The sequence below is a fragment of the Rhineura floridana genome, chromosome 9, assembly GCF_030035675.1.
Source record: "Rhineura floridana isolate rRhiFlo1 chromosome 9, rRhiFlo1.hap2, whole genome shotgun sequence".
In the NCBI taxonomy this organism is placed as follows: Eukaryota; Metazoa; Chordata; class Lepidosauria; order Squamata; family Rhineuridae; genus Rhineura; species Rhineura floridana.
The window spans coordinates 28,973,710-29,000,028 of record NC_084488.1 but is presented as its reverse complement, the minus strand read 5'-3'; the positions used below and the strand labels follow the sequence as shown (position 1 = coordinate 29,000,028).

At 40.9% G+C, this 26,319-nt stretch overlaps 1 protein-coding gene across 10 annotated transcripts in view; it reads left to right on the top strand.

Moving 5' to 3' along the window:
* The window catches only part of CORIN (corin, serine peptidase), a 221,422-nt gene that overhangs the window by 156,368 nt on the left and 38,735 nt on the right, over positions 1–26,319 (top strand). For all 10 annotated transcript variants that reach the window (XR_009757878.1, XR_009757877.1, XM_061584453.1 and 7 more), the window contains 2 exons: positions 22,964–23,086; positions 23,288–23,337. Coding sequence is in view for 8 of the 10 variants with exons in the window: in XM_061584453.1 (XP_061440437.1) it covers positions 22,964–23,086; positions 23,288–23,337 (173 nt within the window). In the remaining 2 variants the exon portion in view is untranslated. The remainder of the gene's footprint in view (positions 1–22,963; positions 23,087–23,287; positions 23,338–26,319) is intronic.

Below are 26,319 nucleotides of genomic sequence, written 5' to 3'. Positions count from 1 at the left end.
GATGTTATTTTCTTCATTTGTTTCTTCTGCCTACTAACTTGTTGTTGTGCTTCCGAGTCAACTACAACTTATGGCAACCCTATGAATCAGTGACCTCCAAGAGCATCTGTCATGAACCACCCTGTTCAGATCTTGTAACTTCAGGTCTGTGGCTTCCTTTATGGAATCAATCCATCTCTTGTTTGGCCTTCCTCTTTTTCTACTTCCTTCTGTTTTTCCAAGCATTATTATCTTTTCTAATGAATCATGTCTTCTCATGATGTGTCCAAAGTATGATAACCTCAGTTTCATCATTTTAGCTTCTAGTGACAGTTCTGGTTTAATTTGTTCTGACACCCAATTATTGGTCTTTTTTGCAGTCCATGGTATGCGCAAAGCGCTCCTCCAGCACCACATTTCAGACTAGTTGATTTTTCTCTTATCAGCTGTTTTCACTGTCCAACTTTCACATCCATACAAAGAGATTGGAAATACCATGGTCTGAATGATCCTTACTTTAGTGTTCAGTGATACATCTTTGCATTTGAGGACCTTTTCTAGTTCTCTCACAGCTGCCCTCCCCAGTCCTAGCCTTCTTCTGATTTCTTGACTATTGTCTCCATTTTGGTTAATGATTGTGCCAAGGTATTGATAATTCTTGACAAGTTCAATGTCGTCATTGTCAACTGTAAAGTTGCATAACTAACTTAGTAGAACCAAAACTCTCTGATGTTAAGTACTGTGGCCTGGTTTGCACATCATGCTAAGCCATTAGTAGGACCACACAAGTGTACAGGGTATCAGAGAGGAGCTCACAGCCACTTTGCTCCTCCCCAGTCCTATTTGCTGCCACACTTTGCTAAACTACTATTTTCAATATTGCAGAGTGGCATGTATGCTGAGGTTTTGCTAATAACCCAACATATCTAAATGTAATCAGTTGAAAGATATGATTAACCAATTTACCAACTTTTTGATCACTTGAGAAGCCTGCTGAGGAGTATCCCTAAGCTAGGTTTTTAATGGAAATTTTGTTGGAAGCAGGAATTTAAATGGAACCTAGATTTAGTTTTGGATTATTAGGTTTGGTTTGGTTGTGTTTGATGAAGTGAGCAAGTGATTCACATTTAATAAATAAATGTTTCTTCTAATGTTAGCCAATTGTCCACATGCTCTCTTTTGGTCTTCCATAGGCATCTGGTCGGCCACTGTGGGAAACTGAATGCTGGAATACATAGGCATTTGGTCTGATCCCGTGAAGCTCTTATTATGTTCTTCTCCATGTGTTTGAAATTATGGTTTGCCTCTTGTAAACCTGACTTCTGAAGCAGCTGGGAGGACATAAAAGACCCTTTTTGCTTATTGTAAAACTTGAGCAGTTCTCTACCTATAAGTTGAATTCCTGAAATATTATGTTGTTGCTGATTTAACCACAGTTATAGCATAAAGCACACTGATGTCATATTTTGTTGTAGGAAACTCTTTTATGGTGAATGAGGTTATTTTGTGGAAGTTTTTTATGTGTGGCTTAGGTGTAACTGCCATTCAAACTAGACAAGCGGATTTAGGGTTTTTTTATTTCTGTGCAGAGGAAAGATATTTCTTCTGGCAGGATATGAAACACTGATTCTTAGATAACCATATATGCTCCCTTTGAATTCTAATAAACCAAATATTACATGCTATTGGTGTAGTATTTTTTTCTTCTGGTGTTAAAAATTCAAACTGTGAGCCTGTCATTTAATAAATTATTATACAATGTTTAGATTTGAAAACACTTTGTAAATAATATGCATTGCAAACATGCAGTTGGAAATGTGTTGCTGTGTTGCTATTATTTCAGTGCTTTTTAAAAACTTTTCTTGTTTTATTATTTCAGTTGATATTTATTGTCAGTTATCTCAAAAATATATTAAACAAATGTATTTTTAAAATTAAATTTTCCATTCAACCTCTGAATCCCTACTGACCTGATAGTTATCTCTTCTTATTGCTTTCAGACTCTTTTGTTAGTCACTGGATGAAAGTGATGGAGAAGAAGATATTTAGGTTGGGTTTTTCTCCTGACTTTTTGGACAATTATGGGTTAAAGATGGCCTGATTTCTTGTTCAAAGACTTGTAGACTTAGATCTACAGCAATTGAGAACTGGTGCCAATAAATCTTGTTCTTCATTATTTTATAAGATTCCTGCTGATTATGGAATCTTCACAGCTTCATATCTGTACACATTAACCATTCCAAAGTACAAGGAAACACACACTCTTGCTCGCTTTAATATGCTGCCATCAGCACTGTTAAAAGGATGATTTAATGAGCCCCCGGATAATGAATGGATATGTCTGTGTGGACTGGAGCAATAGAATCTATTGAACATGCTCTTCTACTCTAACCTGCCACCCTGGGAGGAAGGGCAGGATATAAATCAAATAAATAAATAAATAAATAAATAACCAACCTACCTACCTGTATAGTGAATATACAGGACGGTTAATTCTCCCAATTTACAGCTTTTCCAGGAAGATCTCTTGTAAATTCAGTGCTGTTTCATCTATTTTGTCTAAAGAATGTGTCATCTTTTATTACTGAAAGCGTTGCAAGTTTTTTTCTGACCTCTGTGCAGAACAGGAAAAAAAACACCCGCTCTTTTCTTGAGCTAAGGAGTTGTATAATTTGTGCTTGGTTTTTAATTGTTGTATTTCCTATATTTGTATTGAATTTTGCTGGCCAGATACTATAATAAATGACTGGACTGGACTAGCCAGTAGTCTTTGTTTCTACCTGTGTTCTGTTCCCATTCCGCCCTTTTAGCCTTCCTTCCTCTCCCTGAGGAAGGGCAACTGCTTTTTCCAGGTAACAGAGAAGAGGCACAATTGTTGGGTAAAGTAGTTTTTAGACCTAGCAGTTATATTACAGTCCCATGTGAATTATTCTGACTGTGTAGATCAGCTCTAAATAACAATAAATAAAGGAGCCATTGTCTTATGGCTAGGCACAACAGCTTAAGATAGTAGTCCTGTGCTGTTTTTCTTCTGATAAGCTTATCAGAGGTAGGGATGGAAAGTTCTGTCAATTTTGGTTCTCTCAGTTTCTCATTATTCCAACTTTACATTCAGTTTTCCACATTTCTGCAGCGATTTGCACTTTAAAAAAAAAACCTCATGGGAATTCTTCAGCATTTTAGTGCAAATTTCCCCTAATAAACACACTTTTTGTAGGCAGTTTTTTGTCTAATGTATACTTTTTTAAAGCATTCATTGTTGTATATTTTCAGTCATATATTCATTTTTTGTGTACTTTCCCCTAATATGCATTTTTGTGAATGTTGCTTGGTTGGTGAACTGCACTGAAAAATTTGTATGAGAATTCCAAAGGATGGCTGTGTTTTGGTTCTCATATTGTTTTGGAAAGTGTAGATAAATTCAGTTTCAACTGCTAACTGAATCAAATTTCTTGCCCATTTCTAATCAGCAGGGCCATTATATTAGCTGGAGTTAGGACTCCTGACCCCTCTTTCCCCTACAAGTTAGAGAATTTTGGAACTTTCAATGGAAATAATTGTTGGGATTATTTGGAACTAGGGCTGGATTGTTGTATTTCTACACCTACCAGTAACAGTGGTTCTCAGTATACAGTAGGGCCCTGCTTCTCGGCGCCTTGCTTTTCAGTGTTCCGCTAATATGGCGCCAGTGGGGTGATCAGCTGGAGGGGGGCTGGAGCTCCCTGCACTCCATCTGATCGTGCCAGAGGAGGGGAAGATCAGCTGTAGCGTGCTACATCTGATCTTCTCTTCTGGTGCAATCAGACTCCCCCGTTTGAGCTGATCGCGCTGGAGGAGGGGAAGATAAGCAGTAGCATGCTACAGCTGATCTTCTCCTCCTCGGGGCGGTCAGACTCCCGCACTCCAGCTGATCGCACGCTACAGCAGATCTTCTCTTCTGGCACGATCAGACTCCCTCTCGAGCTCATTGCACCCGAGGAGGGGAAGATCTGATCTTCTCCTCTGGTGCGATCAGCGGGTTAGGTTCCAGACCCCCAAGCTACAGCTGATCCGCTTTTCGGCAGTTTTCACTTTTTGGTGGGGGTCTGGAACCTAACCTGCCGTATGAGTGGGACCCTACTGTATTTGTAAACAAGGAAGTTATTTCGATGATACAGGTGTCTAGTGCTATTTCACTAAAAAAAATGATTTTGTTGAAGTCTTCATTGAATTTCCCTTTGCTTGGGAGAAATAGGGAGCAAAATACTTGTGTGAAAATGCCTATTAAGTTAAATGAAGAAGTTATTTTTATTTATTAGGAGAATTATATTTATGTAGATTTTCTATATATGAAATAATAAACCATTTATTATTTTAAAATATTTTAAAGACCTGTAAATTTGTGACTGTGAAGTCAGAGGAGAATCAGGTTAGGTAACTGAGGAAGACATCTGGAAAAACCTTTATTTTCCCCTTAATAAAAGAAATGTATGCAAGTTGTTGTGGAAAACAATGCTTCCATATGCCTGTTATTAGCTGTGGATGTGAGCTGTGAAACTGTACATGATGAATGGTGAGGTTTGTTGCTATACGTAAGTTGAGCTGCCATAGAGATTGACTTATTATGGAACTTTGCATTTATTCTTAGCCACTACTAAACCATTCATCAGGGTGAAAAAAAGAATGTTTTAGTTTCGTGCCATCTTCTTAGCAAGGAATAAAGAAATGTATTTTGGCTGTTTCTAACAATGTAGGCTTTAAACACTGCATCCATCTTTGTTCCTTGTGGATTTAGAAGAGCAACACTCTGATATTATGTTGAAGGATAAAGCCATGGAGTACACTGTCTATATTGCTGACTTCTTGCATCTTCTGTAATGAATACCACAGTAGTCTGTAATTTAGTCTAGCACGATAAAACAACAACTGATTTATCAATTGCATGCAAAGCATCATGTGAATGTAGATGTTCTCCCAAGAGTGTCTTAAATGCACAGGCAACTAAGAGTTTATCAATTTACCATTTTGCTTAGTACCAGAAGTCCTGATCCATCTAGAATTAATTAGTCCTATTAGCTAAATAAGTTCTTCTGCAAAGTTAGGTGCACCAAAAATGAGCAAGTAAGGAAGCAGAGAAACAGAAAATTTTCAAACAGAACAAACATGAAAAAATAGCAAGAAAAGAAAATTACAGAGAATATTATAATACAAAATTATCATTACATCCAATGCTTTTTTTGGTAAAATTTTAGGTGTCAGTTTCATACCTTGATAAAAGTGCCATGGATGCCAGCACAAAATGGTTGCCATGGGCAATAAAAAAAGATCACTGTTACAAAAAAAGAGAGAGCACTGATTACATCTGATGCAATATGTCTTTATCTACTTTTGGTATGTGAATGTATAGCTCCACTAGCTCCAATTCAGTCATGTGCAACAACACCAATCCAACCAGCAGTTGACGACACATGTTCCCAACAAAATTTAAATGTGGATGGAATATGCACCCCCATTTGCACTGTAGAGTCAAAAGAACCTGTTCTAGGTGATTTGCATCTTATATTATATAATCTGTGCTTTTTTGTGACAGTACTCACAAGTTGGAGTACCAGCATCTCCTTTTTTGCTGCCCACGATGGCCATTTTGTGCTGGCACCCACAATACTTTTATCAAGATATGAGTACTGGCATCTCTTCCCCTCCCCCAGCACTATATATAATGCAGATGAGCATCTATTTCCAGTCTATACCTGCAGTTTCTAGTCTAGCAAAAGAATTATCATGTGGAAGTTGGTCAATCCAGAGAGTCCAGTGGAATGTAAGCATGCATTCCTTCTCTGAATGTTGCCCCTTGTGCAGCAGTCTATTAAGTAAGTTTTCTAGAACTATTATTTTCTAAATTAGCATATTTAAGTTTGAGAACACCTATCGAAATGTAGGGATAGTTAAAATGCAAACCTCCTGAAGTCTCACTTCCCAGAATAATACTTTGAACTGAAATGCAAGGTCACACATCACATTTCCCTAACTAAAAATTTGTACAAAACTGGATATACTAAGGGAAGTGCACATAAAAATGAATTTGTTAATTAGAATAACAAAAAAAATCATTACCCTCCCAACTTGTAATATTCAGCAGGAAGGTTCAAATTACTATCTTGCACCCGTTTAGGCTTGAAGAAACTACTTAAAAGGTTTACAGTACATCGGAAAGAACAAAAACTCAGTATAAATTTCACTAAATCCAAAATAATGATATTTGGTCACCACTCATCAAAACATAAATGACAAATAGATGGACACACAATGGAACAAGTCCGTATGTGTGTTTAGGTATCCTCTTTGAAGAGAACTTATCCTGGAAAGCACACAGAGAATCTAGTGTTGCAAAAGCCATGCAAATGAGTAGAGCAATATTGAAGTTTTTTTTCCACAGAGGGAGGGCAGGTGTTAACCCCTGCTTTAAAAATATTTCAAGTCAAGGTGATTTCTCTAATGCTGTATGGTTCAGAGGTATGGAGGGGGGGAGGAATAAAATTCATACTAAACCATTGGACATAGTACAGAATAAATTTCTACGGAGACTATTAGGTTGTCCTGCAGGGACCCCAGCCGCTGTACTTTGAGCAGAGGTGGGTTGGCCCTCCACTGAAGTGAGGATACTGTTGGCACTATTTAATCATCATAAACATATGTATATGTTATCAGAATATAGGCAGATAAGCATATCTCTTCTCAAGGAATATGGGAAATCAAAATGATATTACACAAAATTTATTACAAAAGTATAATCTGTGAGAATTATTTTAGGCCACTTAGACAAAAAAGAACTAAAGAACAGAATATACAAAGAACAAGCTGGAGAGGATATGAGGTTGTTACGAAAATCCAAATTTTTCCCAATGGTATCATCTTTTTTAAAAAAAAAGACCACCAAAGAGCTAGAAACTTAGAGGAACTGACAATGTAGAAGAACTGAAGAAGTGTTTCTTCTTCACAGGGCTTTTTAGAACTATGTTTACAGATTATGCCTTCACCTATGCTGGAGGCAGATACAGGAAGATTCCATTTCTCAACAGATCTGCATATGTAATTTAAAACAAGTGGAAAATATAACCCTGTGTATTGAAATGCCCTTTATATGATGGCCCAGGGGGAAAATTCCTGAGAAACATTTTGTCCAGCCTAACAACGTACTGTGATCATGAAATTATCTGCTTTCTTGTAGAAGACGATTACCCACATATAACATATAGAACAGCACTATATGCTTTAGCTGCAAAGAAACTCCGAGCAGAAAGAAAACTCCGAGCAGAAAGAACTAGTGAAACATTGCAGATGATGTTCAAGAGTTTTAAGAGTGTTCCCAGTTAAATTCAGTTTAAATTGGGTTTTACTGTATTGTATCAAAAGTTTTACATAATTATATATAATTATATATTTTAATTTTATTATTCTATTATCTAATCTTATTCTACTGTATACAATGAGATATATTTTAATATTGTTAAGGCCAATGGCAAATACAATAACTTTTTGATGATTTATTTATTTATTTATTTATTTATTTCATTCGATTTATATACCGCCCACAGCCCGAGGGCTCTCAGGACGGTGCACAACATGGATAAAATACAATAAAATCACAAAAACAGTAAAGTATACATTATTAAACAAGTAAACAACCTAATATACATTAAAACACAATAGATTAAAATGCCTGGGAGAATAAAAAGGTTTTGACCTGGCGCCGAAAAGATAGAAGTGTAGGCGCCAGGCGCACCTCATCAGGGAGACTGTTCCATAATTCGGGGGCAACCACTGAAAAGGCCCTAGATCTTGTTACTACCCTCCGAGCTTCTCTGTGAGTCGGAGCTCGGGGGAGGGCCTTAGATGTTGAACGTAGTGAGCGGGTAGGTTCATATCAGGAGAGGCGTTCCGCTAGGTATTGTGGTCCCACGCCGTGTAAGGCTTTATAAGTCAAAACTAGCACTTTGAATCTGGCCCGGAAACAGATAGGTAGCCAGTGCAAACGAGCCAGAACAGGTGTTATATGTGCAGACCGCCTAGTCCTTGTCAGCAGTCTAGCAGCTGCGTTTTGCACTAGCTGTAGTTTCCGAACTGTCTTCAAAGGCAGCCCCACATAGAGCGCATTGCAGTAATCCAATCTAGAGGTTACGAGAGCATGCACAACTGAAGCGAGGTCGTCGCTTTCCAGATAGTGGCGAAGCTGGGCTACCAACTGAAGGTGGTAGAACGCATTCCGTGCCACCGAGGCCACCTGCGCCTCGAGAGACAGGAATGGATCGAAAAGAAGCCCCAAGCTACGAACCTGTTCCTTCAGGGGGAGTGTAACCCCATCTAGAACAGGTTGAACATCCACCATCTGGTCAGAGAAGGCACTCACCAACAGCGTCTCGGTCTTGTCAGGATTGAGCTTCAGTTTATTAGCTCTCATCCAGTCCATTATCGCGGCCAGGCAGCGGTTCAGCACATTAACAGCCTCACCTGAGGAAGATGAAAAGGAGAAATAGAGTTGCGTTACATCAGCATGCTGATGACAACGCACTCCAAAGCTCCTGATGACCGCACCCAGTGGCTTCATGTAGATGTTAAAAAGCATAGGGGACAGAACCGATCCCTGCGGGACTCCACAATGGAGTCCAGGGTGTCGAACAATGTTCCCCAAGCCCTACCCTCTGGAGACGATCCACCAAGTAGGAGCGGAACCACTGCCAAGCAGTGCCTCCAACTCCCAACTCCGTGAGTCTCCCCAGAAGGATACCATGGTCGATGGTATCAAAAGCAGCTGAGAGATCAAGGAGAATCAACAGAGTAACACTCCCTCTGTCCCTCTCCCGACATAGGTCATCATACAGGGCAACCAAGGCTGTTTCAGTGCCAAAACCGGGCCTAAAACCGGATTGAAATGGATCTAGATAATTGATGATGATGTTACAAAAAGCATTATGTTAGGGAAATTGCTTGCACATGTGTGTATTTAGTGAAATTGCATATAAAATATGTATATTTCAAGAAATGCACAGAAAAATGATGATGAATCTTTTGTAAGGGTGTCTTTTTTTAAAAATCACAAACTAGTGTGGAATTATGTACCAGATTGGAAAAATGAGAAGTTGAGAGAAACTGAAAATGACAGATTTGTCCATCCTTATTGGTATGTAATTTAGAAAGACAACTAACACTGCATTTGTGTATCAAACTTTATGTGATAGCAAAGTAAATACCTCTATTCTGGCTCACCTAGAAAAATATTCTCCCTTTTGAAACTGTCCCCACAGAGACCATAAAACACTCACATCCCAAATATCATGTTCTGCATGTAAAACAGGTTAGACTGTATTTTACAATAGTGTGTGCACAATAACTAGCCTGAATTATATCAGTTTAAATACAATTTGCTTGTAACAGTTGATCTTTTATTCTTCAGCTCAAGCTACACATTATATGGAATTCTTTACTTAAAACAACAACAACAACAAAGCATTCCGCTTTTACTGCTAGAGCAGGGGTTCCCAAACTGTGGTCTGTGGTCCATCAGTGGCCTGCAAGCTTAATTCAAGTACAGTAGGGCCCCACTCATACGGCGGGTTATGTTCCGGACCCCCGCTGAAAAGCAAAAACCGCCAAAAAGTGGAACTCATTGAATAGAATGGTGCACAATGCCCAAAAACCGCCATAAAAGCAGAACAAGCGCCATATGAGTGGGGCTTTAGTCTAACTGAGACCACCGCATTAGCGAAACGCCATAAAGTGAAGCGCCTTAAAGCGGGGCCCTACTGTAGTGTGCAGTGTGTTTGGGGATTTGTGGCTGAAGATGGAGGATGGTACCTCCATCACATTAAATATTCATAGTGATTTTAATTGTATTTTTATTGCTCCTTTTATTTCTTATATTGTATTTTATTGTACTGTGAATTGAATTCTATGGAATTAAAATTGTAATACAATAAAATAAAATACATAAGAAATAAAAGAAGCATCAAAAATACAATTTAAAAGCATACAGCACCGAGCACAGAACATTACAATTTATACATCAGGCAGAAAAATAATTATGTGGTCCGCCAAGACCCTCAGTGATTTTCAAGTGGTCCATGGGAAAAAAAGTTTGGGAACCACTGTGTTAGAGCACTTTCCCCTCCTGGGCACACCAGGAGGAGGAATGGACTGATCTGCCAATCAGTTGCAAGATCTCTTTGCCGCCAATTAAAAAAAAACAAAACTTAAGCTGATCCCACCAAGTTTGACAGTAAAAAGTTGTGGAGTTTGACTAGCGTTGTGTGCCCCTGTTTTCAGAAAAGTGAGGTGGAGACACACTGCAACCGGCAGAACTGTGTGTGTCTACCCCTAGATTCTCAGAGTCCCTGGCACCTGGCTGAGATGCTGCCATTTCAGTATTACAGATGCCAGGGAGGAATGGAAATCTCACAGAGAGGCCTCCTCCAGGGCTTTCCACTGTCATTTTCACTGCCAAGTGACTTTTGGGGGAAGGGAATGAAGTAGCTGTGATGGTGGTGGAGACTTGGTGAACTCCAAAACTTCATTAGAGTTTGGGCTTAGCTTGTAATGAGTTTGTATGGAGGACAAACGCTTAAGTTGTCCCAATTCCAAACTTCAGCATTAACACCAATAGAGCAATAGAAAATCTTTTGCATGTGGAATATGCTAGATGGCTCTTGCAGAACTAATAGTTTAATGCGCCAGAGAAATGCATAATGAATAAGCCATGGAGTCAGAAACAGCCATAGGGAGGTCCTGAATCTAGTTCATTTTACCAGGTCCACTGAGATTATTTTCATCTGGCTGCCCTGACAAACAAGCCTTGCCAAAATACCACTTTTGTTCATTCATCTCCAGTTGTATGGTCAAAGGCTAGTACCTGTTTTAAATCATTCTAAAAGGAATGTAGCTGAAATTGAGAAATAGATTTTGAAAGGCTGCAGAGTATATGCTGCCTCTTGAGAAACGCGAAGGCTTTTAAGAAGTTTTATTCATGATTCTCTACTTTGTTTTCCCAAGACTTTTCTCCAGTAATATATTTATTATATCAGCTGAGGAGCAGCAATCCTTAGGAAAAATCACTTGCTACAGACATGAATCAAGTCTTATATCATTAGTTTTAAGCTAAAAAAATAACTTTATGGGAAGAATAAACAATCTAATCATTTAAGATTTTTTTCTTTATTTTTTTTATGCAAGCAACCCAAACAGCAGCCTTTTCTGAGTCAGTAATGACTGCAGTTTCTGAGTCAGTAATGACTGTAGTTACTCACCATCAAAATAGATTACATCTAGTTCCCACAAATATCCCTTGCTTTCTCATCACTTGAGTACCCTACAGTTTGGGTTGGTTCACACATGCACATTCATCACTTAATAACTGTATTATCAAGTGCTGGCAAGGGCCATCTCAGATCTAACAATATAGACAGAACTGTATGTCCTCAGATACAGTTCAACAGACAGTTATCAAATGTAGAGAAATCAAGTGATGTACATGTGTAAACTAGGGCTTGATAACACATCTGAATGTGTGAACAGAATCAATTGAAAAGCATTGTGTCTGAGGGATATGAATGTTTTGCAACATTTGATCTATATGGCTCATTATATGGCAAGTTATCATTAGATGCTATGGTTTTCAACAGATGAATATGTATGTGTGTGAATCAGCCCTTTACAGTGTAATTCTAATCCATTTTCAGTTGTGTGTTCAGCAGATACAGAGGATGGTTTCAACCATTCCACTGAACTAGTTGGAAGGGAAGCATCAGCAGTTAGACTTCACTTGGGACATATATGCATCCCCAACATATGTGCCGCCCTGGGCTCCTAGGGGAGGAAGGGTGGGAATCAAATGGAATAAATAAAATAAAAATTATATCTGGAATAGATGGCAGAGGAAGTGTGAATTGCTCATACTTCCTTTCTCACTGCTTTAAGAGAATGTCCAAATCCACTCAGACAATTATGCTTGACATCATAATTGTGAGGTTTTTCTCATCACGGTGATATGCATGAAAACAGAAAGCCCTGTTCATGGAAGTTGCAGTTGTGGTATTGTCCAAGTTCCCTATGCCAGTGGTACACTGTTCACATTAACAGACTCACTTGCCTGAGCCTGTTAAATACACAAATTAAATGCCACCCTGGGATCCTCTGGGAGAAAGGGCAGGATATAAGTGTAATAAATAAAAGTAAAATAAATATAAGTGATCAATTCTAACGTTCTTGCAGATGTATTATCAGGTTCTAGATTTGCTAACTGAGTAAATAATTTTAGTTCATTGATCATCTCTCTTTTAACCACTGAATTATTTGATTGATTATATTTAAATAGTTTACATAATACAAAAACCTCAATATTTTATTCATTTATTTATTATTTGATTTATATCCTGCCCTTCCTCCCAGCAGCAGCCCAGGGCGGCAATATGAAAGATTACTAACAAATAAACACAAGGCAATCTTTAAACAAAGATTTGCCTATTTTTCTTACATACAGGATCAAGATGGCCTAAAACATATTGTTATGAGTTTGGGGGAGGGTTGGAATGGATGATCCCTGTGGATCCCCTTCCAGCCTCTGATTTGGAGACTTGCGCCTGGGGGGAAAGAAACTCGCTCTTCTGGTCAGATAAGTCTCTCCTTTGTTAAACAAATAGAGTGGCCAGGTAGGATAATGGGATTATCGGTTGCCCAGCAACTGATGAATGGGCCAGGAAGACCCTTTTGTCATTGAAACTCTTCTGGAGGGCATCCCCCCCTTCCTGGAGCCCAGGAGAGGCTTGTAGCTTTAGTTGTGTCTAGAGAATGCTTGGAGACTGGAGGCAGGCAGAGAGACTGGCTCTCTGCACCATGGCATTTGGAGTGCCTCCTGTAATACAGATGGAAAAGCTGGATATTGGACTGCTGATGCCTTGAACCCCCTCCATCCTAAGCTTGGGATGTGTGTAAATAGATAAACCATATTTCATAAAGACACCACAGTCACCGCTGACCTTCTTCCCAAAGGAAACCAAAGCCTGGATGAGCTCAGGGACCCTGGAAATCTCACCGCTTGGAGATTGGGAAGGTGCGTAACACTGGTGTCAGGAGTAGGACTGTGTTTCCTAGAAGCAGCATTGGGAACAAGGTGTGCCTGAGTCAAGATGGAGAGGGTAACAGCAACCCTCCTGGAACAGATGAAATTGATGTTCCAGCAGCAAGCAGAACTGATTGAGAAATATGATCAAGAGGAACAGGGGCAAAGGCAACAAGAGCAGCGGGAGGAACGGGAGCAAAGCCAACAAGAGCACCAGGAGGAAAGGCAGCAAAGACAACAAGAGCGCCAGGAGGAAAGGCAGCAGACAACGAGAGCGCCAGGAGGATCGGGAACACTGGCAACGAATGGGGGAGATGATTGGAAGCTTCTTGGGAGAGGAAAGGGAGACCCCATGTGAGGAGGTGAGAGCCCTGCCTGATCAGCCGCTACAAGGGGTCGAGAGTGACCCAGGAGTCCAGCTGCAGAGCACCCAGACTGGGGTGGCTAAAAAGATCCAGAAAGTGGATGGGCAGCTGGATGGATTGGACTGTGAGGAGTTGCAGTCAGTAGTGGAGAAGAGAGAAGATGTGATTGTCCAGGAGCCTGCCAGGGGGGAAGATAGCAGAAAGCTGGAAGTGAAGCCCCAAGAGTTGAAGGAGGACAGGCTGGAAAATGAAGAGGAAGAGGCCTTGGAAGAAAGTGGAGTAGAGGCTGGAGAAGAGATGCTGCTGATACATTTCTCCGCTCCCTGTGTGCCTGCTGTTAAAGATGTAGTGCAGGAGGAATAAAAAGCCTTGGAGAAAGGTGAACTAGAGGCTGGAGAAGAGCAGCTGTCAATAGATTTCTTCACCCTGTGTGTGCCAGCTGTGCAAGAAAAAGTGCAGGAGGAGAGGCCTGAGGTGGGGGTGCAAGCCCAAGAGGAACTCCCAGCGCGTGGAGAGATGGGTGAGAAAAAATCCCCAATTGACTTTGCACCTTGGGCGCCCCATAATGGTCTTATAGGGTGGTATGCAGCTCCTGTGATGGGTGCAGTCCCTGGGCAAATTGCAGGAGTGAGAGGCACACAGCACCCTGTGAGTTTGGAGAGCAAGAGACACTGGGAGGGTTACCTGCCTCTGTTTGAGCCCATGATTTACACTGGAGATTGTGAGGGAGAACAGAGGAGATTTCCTTCTGCCAACCTGGGTGGGCTAGGCCAGCTAGTCCTGAAGAAGATGCCCCCAGATAAAGACTTGTGGCATAACTTTGATTTGGAGTTTGGGGCAGGAGACAAAGTGGACTGGCTTACAGACTTTTCCCAGGGCAGAGAGTGGGGAGAAAATGGCTACAGCCTGCCATGTGCTGATGAGGAAACAAATCTGTTCCTGGAGAGGAGTCCCAACCCCCTGCAGGCAACAGCAGGGATCAGCTTGGACTGGGAACTCCATGAAGCCCCAAGACAAAGGGCCATGTGGCCGACCGCATGGTTTGTGGGTGGGGGTTGTGCTTATGGGACTGTGTACTGATGGGACTGTGTACTGATTTGCTGTAGGAATTTTTCTGATGGTTTTAGTATTGCCTTTTGAAATGCTGTTGATTTGTGCTTTTGCATGTGTGTGGGATATGAGCTGTTTAATGATTTTTTTAGGAATTATGTTGACAGTTTTTTTTTGTAATAAGGTTTTAATGTTAAGATTTACTATTCTGTGACTGTTGGATTGTGGGTGTATGTACAACTGTTTGAGGGCTGCTGTGCGGCAGTGGCACAAGGCAGGACAAAGGAGCTCCAGTACTGAGGCTGTAATATTGCTTAAATATGTCGGCAACAGTATCTTGGCCACTGTCAAGTTATGAGGACTGGGTAAGCTGCTTGGATGCAGAACTGTGACTGGGGGCTCCAAGAAAGAGGAGGAAGCCTGAAGAAAGAGTAATTCATTGAAAATTTGCTGAAAGGGGATGGACTGTATTTGTACTTGTGTGGGGATGCAACTGTCTTTCTATGACTATGCTTTTAATGATGTATACTTCAGTGTCTTACTAAACTGTACCTGTTATTTCTTTGTAGGAAAAGCTGTTATTCTGTTGTTTGTTTGCAGGTCTGGGACAGACCTTTTTCAGAGAAGGGGCAGTGTTATGACTTTGGGGGGTTGGAATGGATGACCCCTGTGGGTCCCCCTCCAGCCTCTGATTTGGAGACTTGCGCCTGGGGGAAAAGAAACTTGCTCTGTTGGTCAGATGAGTCTCTCCTTTGTAAAACAAATAGAGTGGCCAGGTAGGATAATGGGATTATCGGTTGCCCAGCAACTGGTGAATGGGCCAGGAAGACCCTTTTGTCATTGAAACTCTTCTGGAGAGCATCCCCCGCTTCCTGGAGCCCAGGAGAGGCTTGTAGCTTTAGCTGTGTCTAGAGAATGCTTGGAGACTGGAGGCAGACAGAGAGACTGGCTTTCTTCACCATGGCATTTGGGGTGCCTCCTGTAATACAGATGGAAAAGCTGGATATTGGACTGCTGATGCCTTGAACCCCCTCCATCCTAAGCTTGGGATGTGTGTAAATAGATAAACCATATTTCATAAAGACACCACAGTCACTGCTGACCTTCTTCCCAAAGGAAACCAAAGCCTGGATGAGCTCAGGGACCCTGGAAATCTCACCGCTCGGAGATTGGGAAGGTGCGCGCAACAATATATATATACAAGTATGCCCTTAAATCTTAAACGCACCATCCAGCCTTCCATCCATCTGTGGTCGGTAAAATGAGTACCCGGCATATGCTGGGGGGTAAAGAAAGGCCGGGGAAGGAACTGGCAATCCCACCCCATATATACGGTCTGCCTAGTAAACGTCACAAGACGTCACCCTAAGAGTTGGAAACGACTCGCACTACAAGTGCGGGGACACTTTTTTTATCTCTCTATATTTGGGTCTTAAAGGATATATGTGTTTTGTGAGCATACAAACAAAAGTCCCCCTAAAATCTGTTTATTTTTGCCATTTGTGTGCTGTCCTATAACATAAAGTTCTCTGGACAGCTTACAATAAATAAGTAAAAAAACAATTTAAATACAAACTAAAACATAAACGCATAAAGTCAAAAACTACACAAATATAATAGAAACAAAATTCACCCCAGTACAACAGCACAGATTTAAAAACTGAGAGGGCTACTGTATAACTTTCTTAAAAGGCCCTGAGTGAACAGGAAATGCATAATCTGGTGCTGAAATGACAATAAAGATGGCCCCAAACAAACATCCCTGGGAAGGCTGTTCCATAATCAGGGTGCTGCCACTCAAAAGTTCCTCTGTCTGATGATTACCCATCTCATTTCATTCAGTGTGGTCACCTGGAGTGGGGCCTCTGAAGAGAATTTTAAGGGTGGAGTAGTTATGTATGAGGGAAGGCAGTCTTTCAGGTAACCTGATACCAAAACATTTAGGGCTTTAAAGGTTGAAACTAGCACTTCATTTTTAAAGGCAGACATGTTAAAAGGCATTTTAATAGTCTAAGTGAGAGGTTACCAGAGTGTGTGTAATTGTAGCTAAGCTATCTCTCAGTGGCGTCACTAGGGTTGATGTCACCCGGTGCAGTAACTCATGGTGTCACCCCCATGGACCTCCTCCCGTACCAGACCACACAGAATCCTTAGTAATGTTTTTTGTACTAACGTTACTCGTAAATTGTAATTCCCGTATATCACTGAATGTAATAGCACACACACACACACACACACACACACACACACACACACAGAGCCAGCTGTGGGATCGTCACACAAACAACCTAGAACATTTTTTCCCTTTCACAAGGACATGCAAAAGATTGAACCCAGGACCTTCTGCATGCAAAGCACATGTTCAGCCTACCACTGAGATACAGGGTAGAAAAGCACTCACTGTCCTGCTGGCCTGGGGATAATTCTGAGGGCCAGTTGGAGAGGCTTGGAGGGTCACATTTGGTCTCTGGGCCTGAGTTATCCCCCCCCATTCTAATGAGCAGCCACAAGTGAAGCAGGGCAGGGGGTGCAGAAATCCTGATTCAATAGGTCCCCTTCCCAAGTCTGCACAGTTTTGTTTTGGCTTCAGAGGATCTCCAAATCAAGGATTACAGGGACAGAAGAGGCAATGTCATTTCCACACAGAATTGAACTGAAATCTATCTTTTTTTGAGAAATTAAGCACTGGGGATCATATTGCACCAAGTCTAACAGCAATGGTAAATTTCAAAAAAAACAAAAAAAGTGCCAAAGCTCACGGGTGCTTGCTAGCTCTGTACCCCTAAACCAAGGGATGTAGTCATCCATTGGTCTGGGGGGGGTTAGACCCGTTGATTTTTGGAAGTAAGGTCCCTGCAGGGTCCCTATGTCTCCAGCACCCTACAAGCCAATCAGCCTGAAAGGAGTGTAAATTACTGAGAAGAGTCTGCTAACATGCTTCCTTGTCCTTTCCTGCTGATAGGAGCCAAGCAGAGTGAAATGAGATGAGTCAGCCACTGAGAAGTAAGTCCCATTAATAAATGGCAGACTGGAACCTTAATTGGGTAGTAATTCACAACATTTCTAAGTAACTATTCACTGGAACTCTGAATTTTAATTGGAAAGAAAATGCAATTTAAGCAAATCAAAGTTGCATGGGAGCTCTTAAGACACAATTCTGCAACAGTTTTAATTCAGCAGCTAATTTTCAATGGTTTAGTTAGTCCATGCTATTTAAAATTATGGATTGGGAATGGGGAGAGAGAAAAAGCAAGCAAACTGTGTGTTCTTGTCAGAGCTTGGAAACCTACCTATGAGCTTGGAAAAGTTACAGCCACTGGATTGGGCTGATGGGAGTTGTAGTTTAAAAAAGTAACTTTTCCAAGCTCTGGTTCTTGTATACAGTTTTATTCCTGGACAGCACACAGCCACAAGCACTGAGTCTTGGAAAGACCACATGTAGGATATCCAGGGTTATTTTTTAATAAAAAAGAAATCCAGGTTTGCTCTATACTTAACTGATTCTACTTACTATTGTAGACTATCGCAATGCCATCAAAACTCTCTAATAAGTATATAAAATTCAACATTTAGATTGACTTTAGGTTCTTATTATTACTTTGGTTTGTCTCCTTGGCTGCTGTGCTTAGAAGTTTTATAATAGATAGATTTGTAAGATATCTTGTTAAACAAGAAATAAAGAACTCATCTCTTTAAAAGCAAACAAACAAGCAAGCAAGACCTGCAATCACTGCAAAGGAGTAGTTTGGGATTCCAAAAGGCACTGAAGAAACATCAGCGGCATTTAGCAGGCGAGCCAGAGAGGGAGGGGAAGGGGAGGATCCTGAGCAAACTTCCAGTGAGCGAAGCTTCAGTTTCTAGGGTTTTGTCACAGAGAGCGAAGGAGACGAAAAGTAAACAATCTCATCCAGCTTCTGCCCCATCCCTCCACTGCCGCCGTGCAAGCTGCCCACATTTTAAGCCCCTGGAGTCACACTCTCTCTGTAAGGGAGCAGCGACTACAAAGCAGCCGGAGCAGGTGCTCCGGTCTCAGGCAGTCTTAGGGCACAAGCCACACAAGGGTACTGGTATAGGAGAAGCTCGTCCCCGGAGCTACCCAAACTGCCACCCCCCCGTGCACAGATGGCCTCCTTGCTCGCCCAATGCAACAGGCAGACTGGGCGGCCGCTTCCCTTTTGAGAAACCTCCTCCTGCCAAATCTGCCCAACCACAGGATCCCACCACTTCTTGCGCTCCTGCAGTGAAGTGGGGGACAGCGGGTCTGCAAGAGAGGCGGAGAGGCTCCATTTCATTAAAAAAAACCCCACCAAACTCTTCCTTGCCCTTTTATCTTTCTTAAAAGGTCCGCCTGCCCCGCTTCCTGGTGCCTAGGGCGGCTCTGGGTGTCAACCCCCTCTCATGGTGTCACCCAGTGCGGTCCGCACCCGCCGCACCTGCCTAGTGACGCCACTGCTATCTCTATCTCAGGCTGTGAACACACTAGTTGTCAGATCAAAGTGTTTCCATTAGCCACACGTGGAGGGGGGAACGGCTTGATCTGCTGAGCAGTTATGAAATATCTTTGAAGCTGGTTTTTTTTAAAATGCACTCAGGCTGCTCCCACCAGGTTTTACAGTAAAAAGGGGTGTGGTTTGACTAGTGTCATGTGCCCCCATTTTCAGAAGAGAGAGCTGGAGACACATTGGAACTGGCAGAACAGTGAGTGTGTTTCTACCCCCAGTAAGATTGCAGCTGGTGTATCAGGCAAAGGTGATAAAAGGCACTAGAGCCACAGAGGTCACTTGAGCCTCTAATGACAATGCTGAATCAATAAACACTTCCAGACTGTGGACCTTATATTTCAGGGGGAGTGTAACCCTATCTAAAATAGGCTGAACATCATTTATCTGGGTGGCTAAACCAACAACAACAGTACTTCTGTTTTGACTGGATTTATTTTTGTCTCAGTTTATTTGCACTCATCCAGTTCATTACTGCACCCAACAACTAGTTTAAGACAGACACAAACTCGCCTGTATCTGATGAAAAAGAGAAAAAGTTGGGTGTCATCCACATACTGGTGACACCCGAGACCAAATCTCCATATTACTTTTTTCAGCGGTTTCATGTAGATGTGAAACATGGCAGACAGAACAGAACATGTGGAAACCCAAAGCATGACTACTACCAAGGGATCAAACAGTAGTTCCCTGCACCAACCTCTGGAAATGGCTATCCAAGTAGGAGCTGAACCATGGCCAGGCAGTGCCACCCACATCTACCTTCATCCAGAAAGTTACCATGGTCAGTGGTACCAATACCTGTTGAGAGGTCCAGAAGAAGCAACAGGGTCACAGTTGTCCTGTCTTTCTTTTCACAAGGCCATCCCACAGGGCAAACAATGGTGTTTCTTTCCCAAAATCAGGCCTGAAATCCAATCAAAATGTATCTAGATAATCGGTATAATCCCCAGGTGATAGGAATTGCCCAGCCACTACTCTTTTGACACCTTGCCTAGGAACTGAATGTTAGCCACTGAACCTCCAATTGTTAATGTTGTCTGGGTCCAGGCTAGGTTTTGTCAGGAACCTGGGGAACTTTTCATAGGCATTTTAAGGACTGGTTCTAAGGCCTATAGTCTGTGTATGCAAGAATACCCTGTATGGTTTGGTTTTCAGAGCTGAAAACTGGTCTGACATTCTGTATTGCGAGCTGTTAGCTGTTAACAGGTTCTAAAAAAGTCTTATTTCCATAGTCTTGGGACACAAATGTAAAGATGGGTTTTCTCTCTCGTAATTACCTCTGCCAAAGTGGAAACTGCTTTTAAACTCAGTTTTGAGAGTTTTTCTGTAGATTTCCTCCATGCAGAACTGCCTATGAATTCCAGTGCCAATAAAAAACTGTAAGAGTCTGGCACATTAATATCTGAGTTGCAGTTCCATATAGAGGAAGAAAGGATGTAATCCTCTGCACACTTGGGAGTAAGACCCATTTAAAACAATGGATATTTCTTCCAAGTAAGCATGTATAGGATTGTGCTGCAGAACTGATTTATCTCCAACTATCAGTTGTGGATTGTCTTGATTTAATCATTTCCACCACTTATCACAAACTATTTTCTAGAAGCAGGAAATAGCCAGAAATAAAATGAAAAACACTTCCATAACTTTTGACTGCATACACAACATACATATAAAGCACATCGCTTCCTCCAAAGAATCCTGGCAACTAGTTTACCCCTCATAGAATTACAATTTCCATCACCCGTAACAAACTAATGTTCCCAGAATTCTCAGGTAAGGAAAGGTCATATGCTTTAAATGTATAGTGTGTATGTAGCCTCTGTCTGAGTACTTAAGAGAGAAAATGCCATTTCATACATATGTAGATGCAAACCTGTGTTTGCCACCAAGAGTACAATCAGCACAGCCACCAAATGGGTATACATATTTGACAGATACTAGGGATAGGGGAGAAATTCAATTCAGTTCACATTTAAAGCCAAATTTATCAAATTCACTCTTTCTGAAAAAACATGAGAACTGAAACACAGCCATCCTACAAAATTTGCTTTTATCTGAATTTTGCAGTGCAGCTTTCCAACTAAGCAATGTTTGCAAAAATGCATGTATTAGGGAAAAGTGTGCATTAAAATGAATATATCAGTGAAAATAACAATGCACAAAAATGCATTATATTAAGAGAAATTGCTAACAAAAATATGTACATTAATCAAAACTGCATATAAAAATGTGTTTAGTGGGAGAAATTCTCAATAAACTGCTGGAGAATTTTCATGAGGATTTTTTTTTTTAAGTTGCTGCAGAAATGTGAAGCGAATTTAATATTGGAAATATGAGAAACTGAACTGAAAAATGAAAACCGAAATTGACAGATCTTTCCATCTCTAACAGAGAGCCAGTGTGGTGTAGTGGTTAAGGTGTTGGACTATGACCTGGGAGACCTGGGTTCAAATCCCCACACAGCCATGAAGCTCACTGGGTGACCTTGGGCCAGTCACTGCCTCTGAGCCTCAGAGGAAGGCAATGGTAAATCCACCTCTGAATACCACTTACCATGAAAACCCTATTCATAGGGTCACCATAAGTCGGAATCGACTTGAAGGCAGTGCATTTCCATTTTTCCATCTCTAATAGATACACATGTTCGTAGCATTCACATTTTACATATTTAATATAGCTAAAAAGATCTAACATGTACAGCTAAAAATACAATGTGAGAAGTGGCACTTATAGGTCTTTCTTAATCAAAATTGAGAAAAGGCTGGGTACAGATGAATGTATGCTAGGTGTAACATCTTATAGCAACAAAATTATTCTGTATTCTGCAGTGATGTGGAAATTGTTTAGCATGAGAATTATGTTCTATTGTAAATTCAGCTTTTAGATCTGTCTGACAGAAGATGTGAGAGAAATGTTTTAAGTGTTCCTTAGATTGGATTTCATTGTCAATTCCAGGTGTGAATGAACTGATTTGGGGGAGTACAAGGGGAGAATGAATAATTTATTGAAATTTTTGTTCCTGATGAATAGTCCCCCTTAGGGCTTAAGTATTTGCATGAATAGCCTTGTACTAGAGAGCTTTGAATACAGAAGGAAATTTTTAGTTACCTAAACCCAAAAGCAATGGGATGAAGAAACTGGACTTATAGACTTGCCAAATCTGATTATTTGCTTCTGGGTCTTTTTTAAAAGAAAGACTGAATTTCAATACAATCTGAGATATTCTTCTGTGTGAATAGTTCTCTTAGTCACCTTAAGGAAAATAAAACCTTCTACCGTATGAATACTCCTGATAGTATCTTATTAGAAAAGCAGTGGGAATAAGACTGACAAGACACATAATGGGTAAGTGAAGACTAGCCAGGAAGAAGAAATCCAAGGAGAGACAAACACTGAATGTGGCCATTAACATTATAGCAAACAGTAATGCATTGGACAGATGTAAAGAAAAATGAGCTACGCTTTGGGCCACTGGAGAAAATTCTTGCAATTTCCATTTCCCAGTCTCATTCCTCCTTCTGGAAGTCAGATACATTCTCAGTAATAATATAATAAGATGTTACCTGGTCCAACTTTGGAAAAATGTCTCCCTGAAGCATATGTAGAAGTAGAATATAATTCAAAGGCCTATTTTTGAATTGTCTTAGAAATTACTTATCCCATGTGAAGGCCACAGGAAAACCCTTACTTATGCCAATGCTATATACAGGGAAGGTAATGTTTAAAAGCACTTTATGTATAGCATATGCCTGCCTATGCTGCAAACATCTGGTGGCAGTAGCTCTGGTGTGCAAACACTATGTTGAACCCTGTGTACATGATAATGAACTTTCAGCCTTAGTATGAACAAGGGGTTTCCATAGTGTGCGCAATAATTACATTTCCTCTGCAACTGAAGCATCCTCTTTCTTTCCATATAAAGGTTCAGATTCTAATATCAATAAATGTACTAAGCTACCTTGGCTGTGTGTTTCTTTCAGGGGGCCACCTGTGACAGAAATTGTTTCAGAGTATGAGCAGTCGCCACATGAGAAATGGTTGAATCTACACTCTGACTGGGAAAGCAAAAATGTATCCACGTTGCAAGCCCTTTTAATGACAGGGTAAGAAATAGCTAGGCTTCTGTTGTTGCTTCTAAAAATCAAGAGACCTCCAATTTCAAATTGCATTATTTAATGAGATAGGACAATCACTGGTGCTTACAAGAAATATTCAGCAAATAAATAATCAATGTGCTTATATATTAAGCAGGAGCAACATGTGTGTAACAGTTCCTCACAAAAGCTTTGTTTCTGCATCTGTAGGTTGCCATGCAGAAGCAGAAGTATGGTTTCCCTTCTCTGCTCTAAAGAAGGTAAGATGCATAGCTTACCTAACCACAAAGAAGGAAATTAGATAGATAATTTGAAATCACTAACACACCCCACTGATAATGTCTGCTTGAAAGTCTAGGGAACTCTCTGTAAGACCAAATATTTTTGTAGTACAGCATCTGGCTTCCCACAGTGGAAAATAGATGCCTCCCAAGAAGCTCACAAGCAGGTTGTAAAGAGAATGGGTTATATCCAACTAAGTAGGAATAGACCCATTGAAATCAATGGCGTTAGTCAAATCTATTTATTTCAATAGGTCTACTCCGAGTATAATTTAATTGGATACAATCCATGAGCACACTCTGTTGTGACTCCCTAGCAATTTGTATTCAGTGGTTTAGACTGCAATCCAATACACACACACAATGGGATTAAGTCCCATTGAACCCAATGAAGCTTACTTCTGAGTATACATGTATTGGATTGCAGTCTTAGTGCCTCTGAACCTGGAGGTTCAACGTAACCATCATTACTAATAGGCATTGACTAGTGGGACCTAATACTATATAGTTGCACTGTAGAGTGCTCATGTTCTTCAGCTATGGCTTCCTCTAGGGTACTTCATTACATTCCCACTTCCTCTTGGTTAAAATCTTTGATTTTTCCATTGATATCTATGGGCACCTCTTACTTCCATCCTGTTTAAGAACAGCTGTTCATTGTGAACCAGGAAATTACCTATCTAGATAATGAGATGATGCTCTTAGCCTATCTTCTTCCTTATTTCTTTTCTAGGATACCGCATTCCATTGTCTTTCCCACTCAATTTCCTTCTCAATCAGCATTTGGTGTCACTGAGCACACTAGGTCCCCATTATGCTGTTTTGGGGTTGTTTTTGTTTTTGTATTACTACAAATCTACATCTTCCTTGTTCATGAGTGGTGCAAGTTTGGCTACATAAATGCAGGCACTCAAAGAGTTGATACCAGTATTCGCTATATATGGTAATATACATTTTCCATGAATTTGTATGCTCTCAGTTTAGCTGTTGATATAAAAAATATCAATTAATCTAGTAATCCTTTTACTGAAGCAATGGAAACTGGATTTAATAAATGTTCTTTTGTTACTTTTGTTTTTAGCTCACCTTTTATATTTTTGATAAAGATACACTATCATCATAATTATTATTATAAGCAGCATTTATTGCCCGCCCTTCACCCAGAGGTCCCAGGGTGGGTTAAAACAACCTTGAAATAGAGTGTTAAAAAAACAACCAGAATCACACAAAAAAGGTGGGTCCTAAAAGTATGCGCTTCAGGTGTCAAAGGCCAGGGTAAAGAAGTGTGTCTTCAGCATTTGCCTAAAGCTGTACAGTGAGTTTGCTAGACACACCTTGGTGGGGAGGGAGTCCCACAACTTGCATATCAACAATTTGGCAATTGATATAATATGGGATTATGCAAACCTTGCAGCTTAATTGAGATAGGTCTTTCTTTTCACGAAGCAAAGTATATGGTGTTTACACAGATAAATGATCTAAAGTAAAGGGTAATCACTGAGGTGGCCAGGTTTGAAGATGATACCACGTCGCTAAATTATTTCACAGTGTCCTGCTTCAGTAGTGCAGCTGAGAGTTAATGGGGGCAGCCCCAGAATCACAGTCCTACAGCAGTCCAAAGCCCAAATTCAGGAGCAACACAAGAAGCAAGGTCCAGAATCAGTCTGAGATCCAAACACATTGTGTGTGTATGTTCCAGCAAGCACCTAGGTGGCAGGGAAGCACAAAGCCAAGCTGGTGCAATGATATTGTTCTATCATATATATCCCTTTACTCCTGTGGAGTCCTTGGTCTTCAGATGGGGACTTCGGCATCTGGTGGGCAAATGAACTTTCCTGGGGCTTGGCAGCCCCTTGGCATATCTAATAAATCTAATAAAAAAACAATATGGGTCTGATTCTGGGAAGGGGCTATATGTGTTGTGAGGGGAAGGTTAGATTGCCTTTTCCCTGAGGGCCCCAGATCCCCCTGGTCTGCCTCACAGTCACTTGGCATAGGCTGCTCCCCTGTGATGTTCACTTGGGAAACTCCAGGTCATCCTCCAAAGACAATCCTTCCAGCCGGGAAGTGGTGGCTGGTGCCTATTAGATCTAGTGGGGCTGCTAAGAGGTCACAGGGGCATGGCCAAGTTGCTCTGGTTTTCTCCCCATCCTCTCTTGCAGAGATACTGTACACCCTCAAGCATTGCTGTTTTACAAATACCATATAATTAAACTGAAAAATGCCTTACTTTGGTTCAGAAGGTGTAACATAGCTGCTTCTCTGCTGGCAGAAAGGCTGTCTGGCCCCTACCTTATCCTCCTCATTTGAAAAGAAACAATGGAGACTTAAACATTCAGTTATATTAATATTTAGCACTTAAGTGTTAGTTCAGAAGGGGTTCCTGCTGTTACAATTTCTTGTGTGGATTTATGCCAGAATAACCATACATTACTCAGAGGTCAACCCCCACTGAATTCCATGGGAATTGCTCACCATGTATGGAATTGCAGCCTGGATTAGTTAGTTTTAAAGGTGCCATACAGAACTATTAACAGGAGACCCCATACATTTCCAAACCTATGCAAAAATATTATTTTCCCCCTCCCCCAACTTATTTATTTCCACAAGGTGAAATAAAATGCAGAGAAATTAAATGGTCTTGAACCTTGGAGACTACAGTTTAAATCACCAGTTGGCCATGAAATGCAATGTATGACCTTGGGCCAGTCATTGTCTCTCACCCTGACCTACCTCAGAGGGTGGTGAGGATAACATGAAGAAAAGGAGACCTGTAAATGCCACTTTGAGCTCCTTGGAGGAAAGGTGGAATGGGTATAAACATAATACTGATAAATAAGTAATAAACAAAATAAAAAGTTTCTCTGCAGCCTGCCTTCCCCCCTGTTTTGGATTAGAAGGGACCCAGGTTTGGAATCATGAAAAAACTTAACCAGTTCCTCCTTGCAAACCACAGGTTTG